Source organism: Trachinotus anak, unplaced genomic scaffold (assembly GCF_046630095.1).
Source record: "Trachinotus anak isolate AG129_WGS33_773 ecotype Australia unplaced genomic scaffold, CSIRO_AGI_Tana_v1 ptg000021l, whole genome shotgun sequence".
NCBI lineage: Eukaryota > Metazoa > Chordata > Actinopteri > Carangiformes > Carangidae > Trachinotus > Trachinotus anak.
This window is the reverse complement of record NW_027273872.1, coordinates 5,311,029-5,331,562: the sequence shown is the minus strand read 5'-3', so window position 1 is coordinate 5,331,562 and position 20,534 is coordinate 5,311,029. Positions and strand designations below refer to the sequence as shown.

At 40.4% G+C, this 20,534-nt stretch overlaps 1 protein-coding gene across 5 annotated transcripts; it reads left to right on the top strand.

Annotated features, from left to right (window-relative positions):
• The first annotated feature begins 16 nt into the window (after nt 1-16).
• LOC139606320 (cohesin subunit SA-1-like) lies at nt 17-19,984 on the top strand. Of its 5 annotated transcripts, none has more exons than XM_071458412.1 (32): nt 17-153; nt 448-531; nt 1,184-1,280; nt 1,600-1,740; nt 2,673-2,769; nt 3,122-3,198; nt 3,593-3,797; nt 4,450-4,601; nt 5,408-5,605; nt 6,040-6,138; nt 6,680-6,759; nt 7,377-7,484; nt 7,841-7,937; nt 8,402-8,504; nt 8,733-8,836; nt 9,484-9,576; nt 9,775-9,867; nt 10,736-10,936; nt 11,365-11,432; nt 11,541-11,628; nt 12,109-12,189; nt 13,271-13,363; nt 13,946-14,114; nt 14,978-15,111; nt 15,591-15,692; nt 16,083-16,216; nt 16,558-16,680; nt 17,274-17,452; nt 18,039-18,234; nt 18,669-18,770; nt 18,923-19,016; nt 19,551-19,984. In XM_071458412.1, exons 2-32 carry the CDS (start codon nt 503-505, stop codon nt 19,599-19,601), a joined length of 3,588 nt encoding a protein of 1,195 aa, XP_071314513.1. In that variant the 5' UTR covers nt 17-153; nt 448-502; the 3' UTR covers nt 19,602-19,984. The 5 variants fall into 5 exon arrangements, with proteins under 5 accessions (XP_071314513.1, XP_071314512.1, XP_071314509.1 ...); XM_071458411.1 differs by having other exon boundaries at nt 1,600-1,824; nt 15,591-15,671; XM_071458408.1 differs by having other exon boundaries at nt 1,600-1,824.
• Nucleotides 19,985-20,534: the final 550 nt, after the last annotated feature.

The following is a 20,534-nucleotide window of genomic DNA, read 5'->3' as shown; positions in this document are numbered from 1 at the left end:
CTGAGTTTAGGAGGCAGCGGCCAATCAGCATCCAGAATCACTTCCCATACTTTTCCGCGCCCTTGTGTCCGACCGGCCACTGATGGGGGGGAGAAAAAAAATCACGATAAACCAACAAAGCCTCTAAAGAAAGGAACAAACTGATACTATCAGGTGGTAAAATCATGTAATGACTTTGCTGATAAGGGTTATTGATTAGTTTGGTTGTCGTAGTTATCTGGATAATGTCTTAAAAGCTAAAGTTTCTAATGTTCTAGCGATCACCTGCTAATTGGTCTGATCCATTAACGGTCAAGATTTTTTTTTAGCAAATATTTGGTCCCATGTCTGTCAAACTTGTCTGACTTGTGGGTCAGAAATTGAGTTTTATGTCAGTAACTAGCTAGCTAGTTTTGGTCTTGTGGTTAACTGAGTGTTTTTCTCCTCTTTCCGCTAACAAAATGTTAGCATAGACCAGCTAAGCAGCAGTAGCTAGCAGGCCCCGGAGCCTCTTTCACTCCAAATGGCGGCTGGAGACTCAGTTTCGGACAGGTAAAGTTAGCCAAACCCAGCTAAGTTCATCTTTTACTTGGTCATGGTTAGCTTAACTCCACAGGCACATATCGCAAAATAAAACATCCATGCTCAGATGTTAGTACGACGCACGGTATTTATACACAGCTTGTTTAAAATTGTGCGCACAAATTAACAAAACTAAAACCATGTGTTATTCTTTAAAATTCAATAAAGAGATTTCAAAGATGGCACAAGCGTCTGCATGCCTCAGCAGCCAAAACCTGAACTATATTAATCTCAGTCCAAAATAAAACTTTAATTAAAGCAACTCAGATTATCTATGGTTACCTCAGATTTTATTTACACAGCATTAGCAGCATTTATTCATCTGTCGCAGGCAAAATTGGCCAGCAACAAGTAAAGGCGTGCCTAAATTAATACCCAGTGTGCCATAAAAAATTGTATGATATACAGGTTCAAAGGGATGAGGACAATAAAATCACTAATTCTCATAATCTGAGGGAATTAATGAAGTAATGTCTGGACACCTCCAGAGCATTGCTCTCCTGCCAATAAAATTGGATGCGTCTCCCTAATTAACCTCACTCCTGGCTTCAGCAACAAAATCTTTGAATGATTTGTTGATGCTGGGCTTTCAATTGATTCATTTTTCCTCCTTGTCTATTAGTCTTGAGGAGTTGGATGATTTCTCAGACTCTGGCAGTGATTATGAGCCTACAATAAAAGCCACAAAGCGGAGAAAAAAGCCATTTCTTGGACCTCAGGTGAATTGTCTTATTTTCTTTCAATAGTTGCTGCTTATTTAGATGCTACTCATTTACGCTGATCACCAGGAAATAGATAAGGGAATAGCTTATGATTTTGTATTTTTTATGGTATTGAAACAATCAACATCATTATCAAACATCTCTCGGTTCTTGTAAATGATCAAAAAAGGCCTAACTGGAGTCATGCAACACAGAGATAGATGTTTGATTCAAGCATACACCTTATCTTGCCACAGCTACCACTAATTCAGTTGACCACATCAATTCACTTTAAATCCCCTGCTGAGCTGCCCTTCCATCTCCCTTTCATCTCTAGCCACCCAAGAGACTCAGGTCTAAAGCTGCATTGAGGGTGACATCCAGCCCCAGCAGTGGCCCCATCCCCACTCCTCTAGACCCCTCCCTGCAGCAGCAGCAGCACTCCCGGGGGACATCCAGGCAGGTCTCTCCCAGACCTGTGAGTAGAGTGAATGAGGGGAACCAGGGTATCAGTGCAGAGAATATCTATGATGCCGTCCGCTCTGGAAAGAGTGCCATGGTGGTAAGCAAACGCTCAGCTGAAGAACATGGAGGGAAGGGGGACTGGTTTGCAGAGATAAACACATGAAGGGAAGGAGGTGCCCAAGGAGCTGTGTGTGATGAAAAGAGAAGCCAACCTCTAAGAACTGACCATGAGAGAGATTATCATGTGCTGTCAGTGGCTGACTGATGTGACCCTACAGAATTGCCTTTGATACGCAAAGAGGAAGGAGTAGTGTAGTCAATGATTGACAGCACGCGTCCATCCCAACTATTGTTGTCCTATGCCCAGTCTCTATTGGATAAAGACTAGAAAAGAGGGACCATGTAACAATAGAAAGACAAAAAATGTGGTGATAAGTAATAAAAAGAGTCTGTCACTACAGAATAGATCAGCGACACAATGCGAGTGGTGATTCTAGGTGAAGGCCCACTCTCACACAGCACATTGTGCAAATCTGTGTAAGAAATTTAATCGCTTCACAAAGGCTTCTGTTTGTGGCTAAATTTTACTCCTTACTTTTGTCACATTGCATTTACTGCATTTCTAATTTACACTATTATTATCAACACGACAGATGCTGTGAAGGAGTGTGTTTGTATGTATAATGGTGCTACGGCTGACAACAATGATTATGCAAAGGAGTTGGTGAATAAAACTGGAGGGCCAGAAAATATAAGGGGAAGAAAAAGATGGGGAATACAAACCCACATATGTTACAAAGTAAAACACGGAAGACCAATGGGAGGAAGCGAGGTTGAAGCTGAACTCGTTAATGTTATTCAAATGATATATTGTTATTGAATCCATCTGCTCTTTGATCAGAGTGAGGCATTCTCATTGGCTGCTGTCTCTCTGTCAATCTTAAGGCGGTGGTGGACGAATGGCTGGACAGCTACAAGCGAAACCGAGAGGTGGGGCTGCTGGTGCTCATCAACTTCATTGTTCAGTCCTGCGGATGCAAAGGTCAGAGGTCAAGAGGGAGGCCAGGAGATGAGAGGTGGGGGGTCTGGGTCAAAGTTGAACAGATTATCTTTTCAATTTCAGCCCAGGCAATGATCAGCAGTCTGCTATCGATCTCCTGGTATGCTAACGATGCAGTGTGTTGGTGCTGTGCTGTGTTAAATCCTCTGTCTATTGACAACACATTATATCAATATTTTGTGAGGGTGCAATGAAAATGAAAAGATATCATAACATGTAATTAAATTTTTTGGATCAGGCAGAAGAACCAGCATAATTGTGTTAGTATTCTTATCTTTGTTTACTTTAATTCATAATGTGGACCATTGTTTTAACCTTTTATTCTTTTGTGCAGGTGTGGTTAGTAGAGAGATGTTTGACAGCATGCAGAATGCTGAGATCATCAGCACACTAACTAAAGAGTTCAGTGAGGTGAGAAAAGAAAAACACTAGGTCAGATTTAGTTTATATTTGTTCAAATAAATCCTAAAAATAAAGATTATTCTTATGGATCAGCAATTGAATTTAGTTCATAGTCTTTGTCATCCCTTCTCCCTACAAATAATCCTGCTGGAATTAGTTGAGAAAGCCGAATGACCTCCATATCCCCGGAGATTATGATCTGAAGGATAGAGTACAGTGTGATGGAACACACTAATTAAACTCTAATACTGATAAATGTACACATTAATGAGTTAATCACTCTGTTTTGCTGCTGACATAATTGTCATTAGCAGAGAAAACCACAGGCTTCTGCCTCAAGTAACTACACTAAACACATTGTAAGATGTTTTCTGCCTTTCTTTTGTTTCCTGTCTTCCACCAGGATTCAGTGAACTACCCACTGTCCACTCCAGGCCCCCAGCAGAAGCGTTTCAAAGCCAACCTGTGCGAGTTTGCTAAGGTTCTGGTTCGCTCCTGTCGGAATAGCCTCATTTATGATGAATACCTCTTTCCCTCCCTGCTGGCCCTGCTCACCGGCCTGTCTGACTCCCAGGTCCGAGCCTTCAGACACACCAGCACCCTGCTCGGTAAGCATATTGGTACAGTACAGGTGTTTAAGATGGAGTGAATGGTAGTTTTCACTTTTGTCACTGAAGTCTCTTGCTTTAGTTTTTTGACATGGGTGAAAACCTGCACTTCATGCCTGTGATACTAGACTTTTTCCTCATGTTTTCTGGTTGGCAAAACAAATTGCTCCATTCAGCTGACATCTGTTTTAGTTTCTAGACTAGTTCTTTTGTTTCTCCAGAATAAACTCCTCCTGTACAGCTTGCTTTTGTTGTTTCTCACTGTTTTTTTTTTGCACTCCTGCTTAACCATGTAACTTCTTTTCTTATGACCAAACCACAAAAATCCAACACCTTATCAGTAATGTGATTATTCCTGTCCTTTATTGTCAAGGATTTAATTGTGCACTGTGACTTTACCTGATGGGTGCTACATACGTCTGCATTAAAACTGTAAAATCTGTTGAAAAAATGAATAACATGGTCAGTGAAAAGTGGCATTTTAAAGAGGAAGCCTGGATTTGGCTTTAGCCAAAGGACAGGAGATTTAGAGATTAATTTAGTTTTTCTCTTTTTTCTTCAGTAAAATGGAAATTGTAACCCTTCTGCACTTCATGTGGGTGAAACCTCCCAGACTGACCTTGTTAACCTCTATTTTCTTTTTTTTATTTAGCCATGAAGCTGATGACTGGGCTGGTGGAAGTAGCTGTGATAGTGTCTGTTCAGCTGCAGACCACCCAGCGGCAATACGACATGGAGAACAGCAAGAGGGCGCATGACAGAGCCTCTGACAGGCTGGAGAAGCTGCAGGCCACCATCAGTGAGGTGACACATACACATAGACACACACACAAACACTGGCATGAGTGAAGACGCAGTCACTCTTACATAAACATCAGGACATTAAAGTGACATTGACCCCATGAGGAAAATCTCTGAGGTTTCTTTTGTTTGTTTGCATTGGAGAAGATACAGAGGACAATGCAGAGGACCAGTGTTTCCCAATTCTTACCAGTGATCAAACTGAAATGTAAATATTTTTTTAGCCTGAAACTCCTCTAAACATGTTTGAATAGGTCCTTGGCAACATGCTTGTTGGACGCAGGTTGTTTATTGGAAGTTTTTTTAACCTTCTTATAAAAAAAAAAAAAAAAAAAAAAAGGTTAAAAAGGCTTATTTTATCTTTTTCAAAATAAAATAAGTGATAGTGAAGGTTCTGCCACAATTTCTCACCTTGTTCTCATGCATTGTTAAACACAGAATATAAAGACAGGTGCCTTTATATCAGGGACAACAGGTAGTGCATACTGTTAGTGTTATTATTAAAACTGATAAGGTAGCATTACTTTTGATATGCAATGATATCATCTGTGACAACAACAATATTCTCTCTCTATAGACTGATGTTGATATGGTGAAATTTAGTCCTTAGTCACTATAAAATCTGGAAAAAGTTTGACATGAGGAACATTTTTGGCTTTGATGACTGGACCTGAAAGCAATGAAAGATGAACCTCAGCTGGATCACAGACAGTAAAAAGGGATTAAACGCATGGACAGAAGCTACTAATTTATTAACAGCCCTGGCTGTACATGTCTTTATGCATTTGTTTCATGTGTATGTGCACTAGATGCGGGAGAAAAGAGAGGAGCTTTCCTCCATGATGAACGCTACCTTTCGTGGTGTGTTTGTGCACCGTTACCGGGATCGGCTGCCTGAGATCAGGGTGTCGTGTATTGAGGAGTTGGGCATGTGGCTGAAAACGGACCCTGAAGACTTCCTGAATGATGGATGTCTCAAATACCTGGGCTGGACCCTGCATGATAAGGTTGAACACATACAGGACTAGACAATTGAAAATACATTACAAAATAAAGTGTTACTGAAAGTGTAATGTCTTTCATTTATTTCATGGTTCTGCCCTTGACAGGCAACAAAATGTAACACAGAGGCAGCGCATGTCTGTCTGCAGCTCTCTTCAGGCCAGCAGTGAAAATAACAGTGACAAGGACTGCAGTGCATGGGGAATTGGGCAGTGCAGACTGAGCCACTTACTTTATTTTCTCTTGTTACAGGCTTTGACAGCCTCTCATATCAGACACAACTGAAGAACATCTGCACACACACACACACACACACACACAAGAAGGATCACATACACACACTTGCACAAAGAGAAATGCTCACTATGAACAGACTGGGGAATTAGTCTGTGTGCAGGTTAGAGAAAGTGTGTTACTCTACTCTTCTTCTTTCCCTTAGCAAAGTCCAGTGCGTCTGCAGTGTGTGCGTGCCCTGCAGGGTCTGTACCAGGAGAAGGAATTCATTGGCCGCCTGGAGCTTTTCACCAGCAGATTTAAAGTGAGGCATCCCTCTGGATTGTGCTCACACCTCGTTTAAGTCCTCTTTTCTCCCTCCTTTTTCCCTCTGTCTGCCTCAGCATCTTTAATCTATTGTTTCAGCTTATTGTGTTGTTTCTGTTTTGTTGCCTGCCTATGTCTCCCTTCCCTCCCCTTATTTCCTTCCTTTCCTTTTTTTTTATTTATTTTTTTATGCCATTCCTGTTTGTTGTGATGGTCTGGTCTCCTCCTTTGTCTGGGTGTGTTAATTGCTGCTGGTTACTGATGGTTAATAAGCTCTTCTCAAACACACAAAACCCTCCTAAGCCGCATGTGCTGCAGCAGATAAATGGTTTTCATGCCACGGCTTTGTGCCTAATCATTGGGTTTGTGCGCGTGCATGTATGTCTGGTGGTGTGGGTACATTTATGCATGTCTGTGAATGTCCTATTTATGCCTGTTTGTCTGCTTGCATGATTGTACATTTGTCTGTGTGTGTGTGTGTGTGTGTGTGTGTGTGTGTGTGTGTGTGTGTGTGTGTGTGTGTGTGTGTGTGTGTTTAGGAGAGGCTGCTCAGCATGGTGCTGGACAAGGACCCAGACGTGGCAGTGGAAGTGGTCAATCTGTTGCTGCTGATCCAACAGTGAGGGGTTTCTCTGTCTCTGGTGGTTTCTCGGTGCCACTATCTGCAACATGCAGTGCAGGCATTTCATTTTAGGAGATAGTAAAATTTACTACTACAATTTGTGCCCTTTCTTCTTTTTTGCATAGATCTTTTTGAGCTTTATTTGCATAAAAAGATCCACTCAGCTGCTATTGTTTTACTGTTTTCATTTAGTCTTTGGTCTTTGAACCATATTTCTGCATGTGGCCAGTGTTGGTTTAAGGTTTAAAGGTTTTGCATCAAATCCCTGAATGTTATCCTATAAGACGCCTGAGTAAAACATTTCTTATCTGGAAAGGCCAAACAGTTCTTTTGAAACGTAAAGTGAAAATAACTAAACACTAAATATATCCTGGCTAGCCACAAGTGAGCTCCTCAACAAGAGTACGGCTCCTCAACGATAGAAGTGAAATAGTTACCTCTAACTGTGATAACAATCTTTGTTGTAATTGCTTCTGATTTAGATTCTGATTCTGAGTCGTGATCTCTCACGTTGGCCAGCATCTCACGCAGCTGACTCAAGGATGACAAAGGGATTTTCACTTGTGTTTTTAATGTAACACTAACTACGTTGACTTCATTGTGTTTGTATGCAGGAGGACAGAGGAGGGGCTGGGTGAGGAGGAGTGCGGCCACATCTATCCCCTGGTTTATGCGTCACACCGAGGCCTGGCGTCTGCAGCCAGCGTCTTTCTCTACAACAAGTAAACTTTCATCTTTCTTTTGACGCCATTGTCAGACCATTGTGCAGAGTAGTGACATTTATCTCTGAGGTTGTTCAAGTGCAGCTTTGTGTGTGTGACTCACTCTGTATTTGACAAACACTTTTTTTTAAAAGTACCAATTTTTCACATTAACAAGTAGTGTAAATTGTGTGTGTATAGTAGTTTTTGTCATTACTTTAAAGTAATTTGGGTTATTTTCTGTATAATGGGGCTTTTTATTGCCACATGCATGTGGAACCAGACTTTCTTAATATCTGCAATTACTAATTTCTTCATTTTTGGTTGATATAATGTGAAGATTATCATTTCAATTTGTGTGTGTTTGTGTGTGTCAGGCTGAAAAGTGTGATTTCCAGTGACGACCACGAGAATGAAAAAAGTGGCAATGTAGCCTTCTTTCAAATCCTGATTTCCTTCTACATCCAGAGTGAGGTAGTCTGTCTTTTCTTCCTCTCTCTGTCTCCCCCTCTGTTTGAAATTAGAATAATCTGACAATGAGAAAAAATGTGCATATAGAAATTTTGTTCTAACTCTTTTAGTTCAGTCTTTATTTTCTATATTTTGCTGAAAACAAAAATTGAATAATGTTAGAATATGTACAAATGTCAGATAAGACTTAGCAGGAGATATTATTTATCACTAAACTAAACATCTACTCAAAGAATGAAGATTTTTGCTCTATATGTTAAAATCAGTGGCCAGTCAATGCAAATCATGTCTTAAATTCTGAATGATGCAGACGGTGAATTTGTTTTTATTTAATTTTTTTAACTAAACATTAGAATAGAGTTTCAACTGTATTCCATGAATTATATCATGGGTAAAATGAATGATGGTCATTGTAGTTCAGCAACACACTTTAAGTAAATCTAAAACAACTCATTGGCTCCTGACAGTTTCATGAGCACGGGGCGTACCTGGTGGACAGTCTGTGGAGTGTGGCAGGATCTGAGCTGAGAGACTGGGAGACTATGACGGCGCTCTTGCTACAGGAGGCTGGTGAGAGGGATGAAATGAGACTGTAGCCACGATAAGGAGTCTGGGCATGGACTCAAAGTCAGTGCAGACAACCCAGCTTAACATAAAAGATGTTTCATTATAGTGAAAATAAAAACATCAAGTCTGCTGCTTCTTCAGATTGTGCTGCTTCTTCTCTGTTCCCTGCTTTGTGTTGCCTCAGCCATCACCCACTCAGCTCTGCTCCTGTCTCTGCCTCTCTGTTGTCAGGTCTGATGTATGAGGAGGAGGGGGCTCTCATAGAGCTGATGATGTGTGCCATCAGACAGGCAGCACAGGCAACCCCACCTGTTGGGAGAACTCAGGGCAAGAAGGTGGTGACACACACAGACACACAAATACATGCACAATTCTCTGTAGTTTTGTGGTTTATGGAACAGTGGAGCTTGGGGGCGAGAGAAATTTCATTGTTTGATTTTACCTCCCCTATCATACCAGAAGTCATAGTTTTAAAGCTGCAATATGAGACTTTGTGATACTAAAAAAAAGGATATCAGATCAGCCAGGTTTATATGTGTGTGTATATGTGTTTCCACTGATTAATTCTTGGTTAACTCACTCCCCCGTTTTAAGACGGATGAGATGTACTGGGAATGAATCTGACCTTTTTCTTTAAGGACAAAATGTTGCATGTTGTTTGAAATAGCACTATTGTATTATAATGAATGTATAAATTTAATCTCTGGTCAAATCAAGTATTCCAATATGTTTGTCCAACAGCATCTAATATTGCAGTATATTGACAGTACATATACTGAATGGCTCCCTGAAAATATCCAACCACATCATTCATAAACAAACATTTCAGATTCTCCTGAGCAGTGGTGGTAATTGTAACTTGCACATGTGAAACATGGTGTACACACTTACAATGTCCACTGCCTCTTGTCTGCACACATATCCATATAAATGTTGTGACTGCTCACCTGTCCCTGTTCACTGAACGTAAATGTGTGATTAGATCTTGAGTGTGAAAGATAAGAAGATCCAGGAACAAGATAAGAGACGCATCACCACTCACTTCATCCCTTTACTGCCACAGCTCCTGGCCAAGGTACGCAGCCAAACTTCACTTTGTTTGATCCAGTACATTAAACACAAAACCTTAGCAGTTACTTTATTTTTGTCATTATATATTGCTACATCATATTACACTAAGAATGAAGATCAGGACTATGTCAAGTACAGTTTTTTTTAAATTTTGAAATACTGAGTGTGTGCTCTTTATCCTCCTGCCATCACTGACCTGCAGTACTCAGCAGATACAGGGAAGGTGAGCCTCCTTCTCAAAGCTCCCCTCTACTTCAACCTGGAAATGTACAACAGCGCTCAGTGGCTGGAGAAGGTAGGAGGACTGGAAACATGGAAGAGCAGCAGAATTTCCCTTAATAGATGAATGAAATTCCCTCTGAGGCATAATGCGCTTTTCATATTGTGATCCTATACACACGTCAGTATGCTCTCATTGAAGAGGAGAGCAGAAAGGAAAAAGATAGAAGGGACTGAGCCGCTGGCGCTCAGACATTTCTTAATGATCTCTGTCCTACTTAGGGTCTCAGAGTTAATCTGGTCTGATGACTTAGCATCGTCATATTAATAACAGAGGAGAACAGTAAATGAGAAATGGTTATCAAACCAAATATTAGGGGAAATGAATGGAACAGAAAGAACAAATAAAAAGCCTGTCCGGTAAGATACAACAAATCAGAACAAAAACTAACCTGCTGGTGAGGGACTGTGGGACTTTTCAGCTGATGAGCTCACCTGTCACAGATCGGCTCAGCCAGCGGATAAGTGACACAGCGATGATGGGATGGACACACAATGGACAGCAGCAGGCGTGTAAATAAGATGAAATAGATAGAAATAGACACTTTATTCTGTTGTAAAGGGAAATTCATAACCACAAAAGATTTTTGGACACAGAACAAATGAGCCAGTGGTGTCTAAGTGCTCAGTGGTGAAACGTTACAGTAGTGAAGTGGAGCAACAGTGAAAATTCATTGCATGTCCAATTTTAATGTATCACAAAGGTGTACGCCCACATAGACGTACTCTGCATTTAATTAAAATACTCTAATCATCCTCTGGTTGCTGGCTGCTTCATGAGTTAGTTAGCAGTCCTGTAAACAAAATTAAATTTGCCCAAGCAATACATGTATTTTACTTATTGGTTTATTCTTTGTCCTCCATCTTCCCTTTTTCACTTTTAGCATCTGGACCTGCTGCTGACCCAGGTATGTGGCATTGTGGAGAAGCACACCGAGGTCACTGTGTTGGAGGCTTGCGCCCGCCTGGCCTGCACTCTTTGTTCAGACTCTTACACCTTCTCCTCCCGCGCACACCTGGCGTTCAGCCAGCTGTTGGACGGCCTGACGGAGTGCTTCAGCACGTACTTAAGTGACCTGCTGCAGGTGGGTGAGCGCGTTGGTGAGGTTTTCATACAGGGATTATAGCATGTATTAAAATGCATACACACATGCTCGTATAGAGTTGGCAGCTGAAGAGGTAACAGTTCATGCATCCATCCTGCATTAGTGATGTCAACTGTTCGTTCTGTGATTTTGCCCTTTTAATTTGCAGTAGGTAAGCAGTTTAATAATTCTTGTACATGAAGACACGCACACCTACTGTAAAAAATGAACAGGATTGTGCTGCAGAACAACACAACAAAGCAAAAAAAAAATAATTAAAAATCAAACTTGCTCAAAGACTTCGAAAAAATGAGAACACAACTTTCTAATGAAGGTGTTGGTTTTTATTCAACATGTTTGTCTTGTAAAACGGATGTAAAAATATCAAGCATCTGTTCTCTCAAGAGTTTGTGTGTTTGTGTAACTAGGGTATTGCGGATGAGAATGACACATATTGTGCAGCCACTGCCTTGAAAAGGATTGCTGCTTTGAGCAGGTAAGTGTGCACTATTATAATACACATGGTAGTTGTACAAACTATTCTGTGTATATATATTTTTTTATACAGAAGTGTTGTGTGTCGTTTGTGTCTCTTTCTGTCCAGTGCCAAAGACCCGACAGGCTGGAAGCTGTTTGGCTCCTGTCTTGAACTGCTGAAGAGCAGGATGGAGTCCAGAGAGCTGGACAAGGAGGTTTATGATGATCACTGATATTTGAGAGGGAGTGGTGCAGTGTGATGTTAAAGGCCTTAACTTCAGGTGGTTCAGACCCCTGAGAGATCTGAGATATTTCTGTGGTGATCAAGAATAGCACTGCAACCAAAAAAAAGCCACAATATGCATAATGAAGATGAAAATTGATTGTAGTGTCATGTAAATTGTAATAATTGACCACAACATTTCATTGGCTTCATTTGGATTCTTGCCACCTCTGAATTTTGCTCCATGTTGTGCAACTGAAGGACACAACATTTAAGTTTGGGCAAAACAAGGCATTTGACATTTGCTTCTTATCCTATCGAGGCCTTTTTTCAGCTGGGCCTTTTCATTTATTTTATTGAATTTGTGTTGATGAGATTCAACTTGGAAGAGTTAAATGAAAATTATCTCTGCAGATGAAGAAGAAGGTGATTTTTTTTTTTTTTTTTTTATCTTACTTCTGTATAATTTCAGCTCATGGTGTCGGCTCTGAGGTGTGCGGCCTTTCACCTGATGTGGGCCAAAGTGAATGCAGTGAACTCCAAGCCAGCCGAGGTGATCATCTGACATCACAAAAGAGCATAACAGTTTTGTCTCCACTGGATGTTTTGAAATAGTTTGACCTTCTCTCAGTCCTTCTGTCAGCTTACCTGCATGAGAGATGCCAGCCGACATGAGTAATAGTTTGATGATGACTGTCACATCACAGCCAACTCGTGGCGGCCATGTTGGTGGCCTTCCTGTGTGTTTGTGGAGCTCCTCATGTCTGTGTTGTTCAACAATACACCAGCTGCGCAGACAGCAGGCAATTAACACAACAATCTGTTAGTGTGGATCCAAACCCACAATGACACTCAGATATGTATTTCCTGCTGGTTCACACCTTCTCTTATTGTTTCTCTTTATGTATTTGTTTTGTGTCCTTGTGTCTTTCTTCATTTTAATCCCCCTTCACTCTTTCACTCTGAGATAATTTTCACTGAGCACATCATTATTACTCATCCAGCAACTTGTGTGTTTTTTCAAAACATGTTTCAGAGAAAACACAGATTTCTTCCTCGTGTTGTTATTTATTTGTCTTGGTTTCATGTTTTGTCGCGTCGCTGAAGTTGACGAGTTTCCCCTCATGTGAAATACTCACTTAAAAATTAATCCACAGGCAATTTAGGACAATAATGGCAAACAAATACTGGTGAATTGTATTTGTAGCTGATTGTTTTGCCTGTGCTGCTAAATGTTTTGACAGCAGCAGGAGATATGTAGTTCGCAAAAAGAGAGTCATTTGATTGTATGCATCGGATTTCATCTTCAGCAGTACACATGACAAGTGTGCTATCAAGGTTTAGGAATCCCTAATGGCACCATGGGCCCTGCTCTTACACCAACCCCATGCTTTAACCTGATCTGTCAAATAAACAAATCAATAATCAAATATCACTTCAGTAGTGGTGGAAGTTGTATTTTGTAGGGCTTGCTATTGTTCATGTGTTTGTGAGGAGCTAAATTTAAATTCATATTGCCTGTCAGATGAAAGTAAAAGGTGCATCCTATCCTACAGACATAAAATATACACATTAATAAGATGATAATATGTCTTTACCTCTGCTCTTCATCCTTTCATCTTCCTCTGCTCCAGGCCGAACTGAAGCGTCTGAGGAGGGAGGTGCGTTCGTTCTGCAGAGTCTGTCAGACATGTTTGTCTCTGAACCAGGCTGAGATCAGAGATCAGGTACGAGCTTTGTTACAGTTCACTTTAAGTCTTCCTGTTTAGTATTTAGAGACAGTGTACAAAGATTTAATACATGGTTTACTGTTACTTTACTATTTTGTCATTCATTATGTGTTCATCCAGCAGCCTCTACCCACAGGAGCACAAAGTTATAGTTGCTGACCAGTATTGTGATCAGCACTTAGATCTACCTACAACTGCATTAAGTGTTATAGCTCATTTATGAAATGTTAATATACTTCTTATAAATGTTAATTACAGGGACTTAATGTAAAATGTTACAATTAGCCTTGCCCCTTTTATGAACTAACAGTGCAGAAATATTATTTTGAACCAAGACCATATGTGAATATTTAGATCGTTGTGTTAAATAAGCATTTGTCTTTTTTTGATATTTATTTCTAACACCTTTCAGTGAAGAGGAAGAAGACGTTGTCCTCTGGACAAGTTGTCCCTTGACACAGAACCGGCTTCTCGGACAAACTGACATCATCTTCATCTTAATATTAGAGTGTTACAGATCTGAACTTTAATATGGAGAGGCAGTAAATTCTCAAGCTTTGTGTGTCCTTCCATCCACAGGCGTTTGAGCTGCTGTGTGACTTGCTGCTGTTGTACAGTACGAGTTCGGTCCGCTCTGAACCCGCCCTCCAGTCACTGGTCCACCTTCCCTCTGACTCCCTGCGCTCTGAGTTGGCTGCTTTCCTCCTGGACTACATCTTCACTGAGTCTGAAGATGCTGATCTCGATGGTAGGGCAGGAGGATATGGCCAAAAGGCTTGTCACAGTCTTTTTCATATTGATAATTATCTATATATTCTTTTAATACCATTAATAAATAAGGAAATTCATTCAGCATGTTTGTTAGACTGTAAAGATACACACTGTGTTATGGTGAGTACCACTAAATATAAACATCACTTATTACACAGAGTTCCTTTTAATTTGGAGATCAAGGCCTTTATTCAGTTTAGGATTTAATCGTATCTAAATCAAACATGTTTGTTTTGGTTCCAAACCATCATTTATTTTCAAATCTGTAACTTTTTCCTTTGTTTTGGCTCCACATGTGTTAACTAGGTCACACTGTTGCTGTAGTCAGATCGTGGTTGTGCAGATGAGGGTTGACCCAAATGTAGAACAGATACAGTTATCATAAATTAGTCATCAGTTTATCATCATCATTATGTGAATTTCTTTCATGATTTTTATCGTCCAGTCCTACTTGATGTTACTTTGACACCAAATGAAAACAGAACGCCCCCTCCAGTAAATGTTTGCATGAACTATGGTATTTTTCCAGAAGCACTTTGAGTCAGTGTCGACAAAGTGACAACACGGTTGCAGAGATCATTTGAATAGTGACATTCAGAAAAGGATGTTGTTTCCCTTGTGCAGGTGTAGTGTTTTGGAAATGCTCTCCCAGAGGACCCTCCCCTCAGTTATGCCCACAGACACCGTTTTTTTTATGACTTGTTTTGAGAATCTGCTTTTGTTGTCAACACCTGACAGCTTCTTCTCTGACTCCCCTGTCTACATATCTCTATTGCTGTCACATCTTCTCTTCTCCCCTCCTTCGTCTTCCCATTCTTCCATCCTGGCTCTCCTGTCCAGCTGAGGAAGAGGAAGGGACGAAGATAACTCTTCTCCAAAGGAAGCGCAACCAGCTGGCCGGCTACTGTAAGCTGGTCATTTATGGGGTACTGGACCTCACTGCCGCCACCGACGTCTTCAAACATTACAGCAAGGTGGAGATGGAGTTAAGGGCTTAAAGGGATAGTTTAGTATTATTAGTATTATTAATATAGTCCGTGTACATCATGAGCACACATATTTATATTCTTCCACTGGCTGTGTGTCACAATTGTATGCATATGTTAGCAAAATAGTTAAATTTGTGATTTTATAATAGGTACAATAATTAAATATTATTAAATGATTAATAGTTACATTAAATAAAATGGGTTAGGAGAGTTTGTCAAACAGAAAAAATGAATAGCAGAGAGGTTGTTTAACAGTGGAGGAGGGTGAGAGAATCTGATTTACAACCAGCGAGGTGCTAAGAATGAGTCAGAGGAACAGTGGCTAAAAGAAGCACAGACGACTAGAACAGAGTGAATTATTTTTACATTTTTAGACATTTAGCCAGTGATGTTAATTAAATAGACAAATGATCATAACTGAGTTTTTTTTTTTTTTTTTCCTTTTCTTTTCCGGTTTGCTTCAGCACTTTAAAGACTTTGGTGACATCATTAAAGAGACTATGAGCAAGAGCAAGCTCATCAGTCCTGTGCAGAGCGCCAAGACGGTGTGTTTGAGCCTGCAGCAGGTGCGCACTCGTTAACACCTTCTGAATAATGTCAATTTTTATAATTAGACTGTCTGGGAATTTTTCTTGTGAAATGTGGTAGGAGTTAACTTTAAATTAATACATGACATTTCACAGGGAATTTGTTGTTTAAAATTATCTTTGATTATGACGATAGTACTAATGCTGCATCACACTAAAAGTTTTACCAAGTGTTTTGTTTCTCTTTTCATAGTTTTGTCGTTCCGCATCCTTTGATAGTCGAGCATTTGACAGCTCACAGTGGTGTTTTCTCCTCGGCATCTGACAAGCATCATCATGATGGTCTGATGACGACTGTGTGCTGTTTACATATAAGGGAATGTTTTTTCATGATGATGTTTATGTAAAGTCATGTTCGTGTGTATTCAGCTGTTCTCAGAGATGCTTACGGAGGACCACAGCAGGCAGGATCTCAATGAGATTAGAGACTTGGCCAAGAGGCTCGCCATGAGCTTTGGCATCGATCTTCATCGTGTCCGCAAACCACTGGTGGCCCTGCACACGTCAGTAAAACATGTCTGTGACAAACACATACACACCTGATGTGTCAGATGATCACGCAGCTTATTCAGTTTTGAATTTACTATTTTACTTGCTGACAACTGAGTGCAGTTTTTCAAGCTCACTGAAGCAGCAGTAGCTCAGTAAAAGAAACAGATGGCTCTCCTCTAGCACACATTTCCTCTGTCATGATAATCCTTTCAGAGTTTGTGTTGACTTGCCACACTTCAGAGTTGTAAATTAGACATGATGTTAAGTATTTTTTACACTAAAGTTGTTAATTCTGTGTTATGAATGTGCTTTTTACCTTTAGAGCTGTTGCGTGTCTTGTGTTTCCTCTCAGGGACGGTATACGCTTTGCGTTTCGGGACCCACACGAGGGAGAGCAGCAGCTCCCAAACGTGGCCTTCTTGGAGATCCTCAGCGAGTTCAGTTTTAAGCTGCTGCAACAGGACAGTTCCCAGCTGTGAGGAACTAAAACACTCAAACATGTTTACTGTTACAATGGAAGGTTAATTTGCTGAATCCAGTGCCAATATTTCAGCAGAGTGCTTTATTATTATCCGGTAGAGGTTTGTAAGTTATTCTAGAATCACAGCAAAGAAAAATGATTTTCTACCTTTTTGACAGCATAGGTGGAAATCACTTTTCTGATGTAAGAAACTTTAATTTTTCAGTCTTTCTTGTGTAATAATAACAACAACCAAATATAGACAGTAGTATAAAACAGAGAGTAAGAGAAATATATTTGATAATGGAACTTAGGATCAGTGGTGCACAGGTGGGATTAAAGTGCTCATTTTCTAAACCGTGGCTGCTAAGCTGCTAAATGTATTGTGTATTAAAATGAGCTTTTCATCAAAAAAAGAATACTAACACTGAAAGTAATGTTTATACAAATATGTCCATTCTTTAAATGTCACCATAGTATGTGTGCTTATGGTGGAAGTGGATCTAAATGTATTCACTGAAACCTGGAAAAACTGAACCACTAAACATGAACAAAGGTTTCCTCAGTCTTTGTCCTCATCCCTGTGTTACTGTGTTGTCCCCTCCCAGGGCTGCACTGCTGAAGTCAGAGTGTCCCAGTGCTGCCCTCTCCAGGCCGTCAGTCAGAATGTATCAGCGCTCTCTGGAGGCGCGCTCCTCTTCCAGACCCAGGGAGCAGGAGCAGGGAGGTGATGCTGGCTCCTCACGTGACACTCCTGTAGCTAAACGCAGGAGGACCACAGCACTCGGTGAGATGGGCACATAGACAACACAAAGGCCCTGTATCAATGGATACACAGTACACATTACTGGTACTGTTTTTTTTTTTTTAAAAAGGTGCTACATGAATGATTTGGAAACAATGGAGGAAAATTATGTCTTTGATTCCCTTCTTAAAATTAGGTGTTGGAGTTGTAAGTAGAAAAATGTTTCTCTAACCCTCAACACATGACTACTGGATTTATCTTTCTATAATTTTTTGTTTAATTGTAGGGAAATAGTATATAGAAATGCAGATCAGAAGTTCTTCCAAGCCCAAAGTGGCATCTTCAAATTCCCTTTTACAATTCAAATTCAAAGGTGTTAAAACATAGGAAACAGCAAATTCTCCCTCAAGCTTTCAAAAGCTTGAACCAGTGAATATTTGGTAATTTTACTTGATTTATTGCTTAATTGATTGATCACTTATTAAACTGTTGTCAGTTTTCTTCTGCCTGGGAAATGATCCTCTCACCTTGTCAGTGCTAATGTGTTTGTTTTGTGTTTGTAAAATCTGTACAAATTAACAAAATGTCATAGTTAATAACGCTCTGTAGTGGCTTCTATCTCCTCTAGGTTCAGCATCCAGCACTGCTAGAGGATCCTGGTTTGACAGCAGCAGTGTCCACAGCAGGCTTCACACTCCGGCCTTCACCTCCACTGCCCAGAGGCAGCCAGCCAAGCAGATGGCCTCCGGGAAACCCACAGCAACAGGGTCTGATATTGGCAGCGGCTTAACTGAGCTGGAGTCTGAGGATGAGTTCTCCTCAGGGTAAGTTGAGTTTTGTCATCAACACATCTGCAGTATCTACTATCTCTATTTCAGAGGATTGAAATGACAGCCGGGCACCTGCCAAATTCTGGAACTTGCCGAGGGTCAATTACCCTCAGTCAGTGTTATCAGCCAAGAGCCAGCCACTCAGTTCTGTCCTAAATGATCGACTTGTGCAGTGTTAATGGGCAAAACCAGTCACTCATCTCTCTGGGTGCGTGTTGCAACTGCAGAAACATTTGTGACTTGATGACTGAAGGTCCTACTGACAATCTTTTATTTGTTGAAATAAAGGGATGTACGGTTAATTTTCCTTTAATTTTTTTAACACATACTCAGATAAATATGCTTGGAACATTTTACCAGCCAGCATTTGTACGAGCATGACACGAAGACTTCATAGCTGCCAGAATTTACCTGCTGCTGTTCACCAGGCCCCAGATGCGAAAGGTGAAGCCCATCAAACGACGCCAGCTGCACTCCAGCCAGAGTGGCCCCAGTGGGGATCAGCAAGACCTGACCTCCCACCTCACCTTGTAAGATTGATCTAAATGGAGGATACAAATGGTGTCATCCAACCCTTTTTTTTTTCATATTTATGAAATGTGAATATTTGTTTCATGTCATGATGGGAAGCTCTAATCAGCCAAGAATAATTAGATAAAACTGCTCTGTGTGTGATCCACAGGCTGTCTCTGATTAAGGACGACAATGCAGAAGGAGAGGAGGCTGAAATTGAGGATTATGAAAGTGACTCCGACCGTGAATCTGCATACACACTGGTAAAAAAAAAACCAAACAAACAAGAAAACGATGATTTTAGAATAAATTACAAACTCATTCACATCAGGTAGAGTGTACTTATAATTAACGATTCCCCTTTAAATCCTATCTGTCTATGTTTAAAGTTTGGCTGTAATATGCAGATTTGATTAACCTCATGTATTTTTTGCGTTATCTCAAATCTGTTATCAGTTTATGTAGAAACTTGTTGCTGTGTCACTGTGTTAGACGAGGTCAGCTAAGCTACAATTGAATCACTGTCTATGAAAATACATTAATCATGTCATTTGTGGAGCTGACTATGGAGCCAGAGTATAATGAATAATTATAGATAAATTCAGGATCCATTTAGACTGCATCTATTTCTGTTGCAAGAGAAAGGCATGAAGTATAGATGTGAAGTTGAGACAGTGCCTCTAGTGGTTTATTTCATGCAGTTTGTGTGGGTTTTCTTGGCAAATATTTTTTATATCAAGATTAAGGACTACATTCAAGGTGAGCTGAAATTTTTTTGTACTGTTTTTGCTCTGCAGCCCTCCACACGTCACACCTCAGCCAGCATCCTGGATGAGCTCTTTGACTGAGGGCACAATGACCTGGATCATCTTGGGGGCAACAGTTCTGTTTGATTTACTACATCTCTTCAACACTACTGCGTTGTCAGTAGTTTCAGCACATTTCAGTGTACAAGATATTAGAGCCTTCTGTTCTTCTGCATGACCCCTACTGAGCTCAGCTATCAGATCAATTTTATGTCATTAATTTTGTTGGAGGGTGAAAGAGCAAAATAATGATTATGAAGTCTGATAAAAGCTAAAATAATTCACTGTTTGTTTGCAGCAAGTTGAAAGCCTCGCCTTCTGTGCTGCACATTTTGAATTCAGTTTCATATTTTGTATTACTGTTGATGGCACTTTTGTTCAGGAACCTTGTTAATTTAATGTTTATTAAAATATGCTTACATGAACATGCTTTTTGTTTGTTTTTTGTCACATTTTAGGATCAAATGAAGTACAGAATTACAAAATAAGAACAAATTGCCAGGAGGTAGTAAATGATAAAGTACAGAAGAAGTAGTAGACAGACTGATGGCTGGCTACAAAAAGCATTTCCTAGCTGTGGAGAACACCTCCCAGCCCATGCAGGACACTGAGCAGCTCCTTCAGTGACAGGCTGCTGCACCCACAGTGTGTGAAGGAGAGATACCGCAACTCTTCCAGCTGCTGTCAGACAACAAACACTGTGCTCAGTAACCACACACACACCAGGAACGGACAAATCACCACCATAACAACCTCATGCATTAGCTACTGTTGTTGTGAATATGTATTTTTTTCTATATATTTAATACATTATTATATTGTTATTATTTATCGTTCTAAATATTTGTTATTGCAGTTTCTGCAGCTTTCCTGTTCTCTGCACTGCCACTTTGCTCCCCACTAATAAAGGCGACTTTATCTTATCTTATAGACTTAGTAGGGTGGCTAAACTTTTGCACATGCCAAAATTGCCAA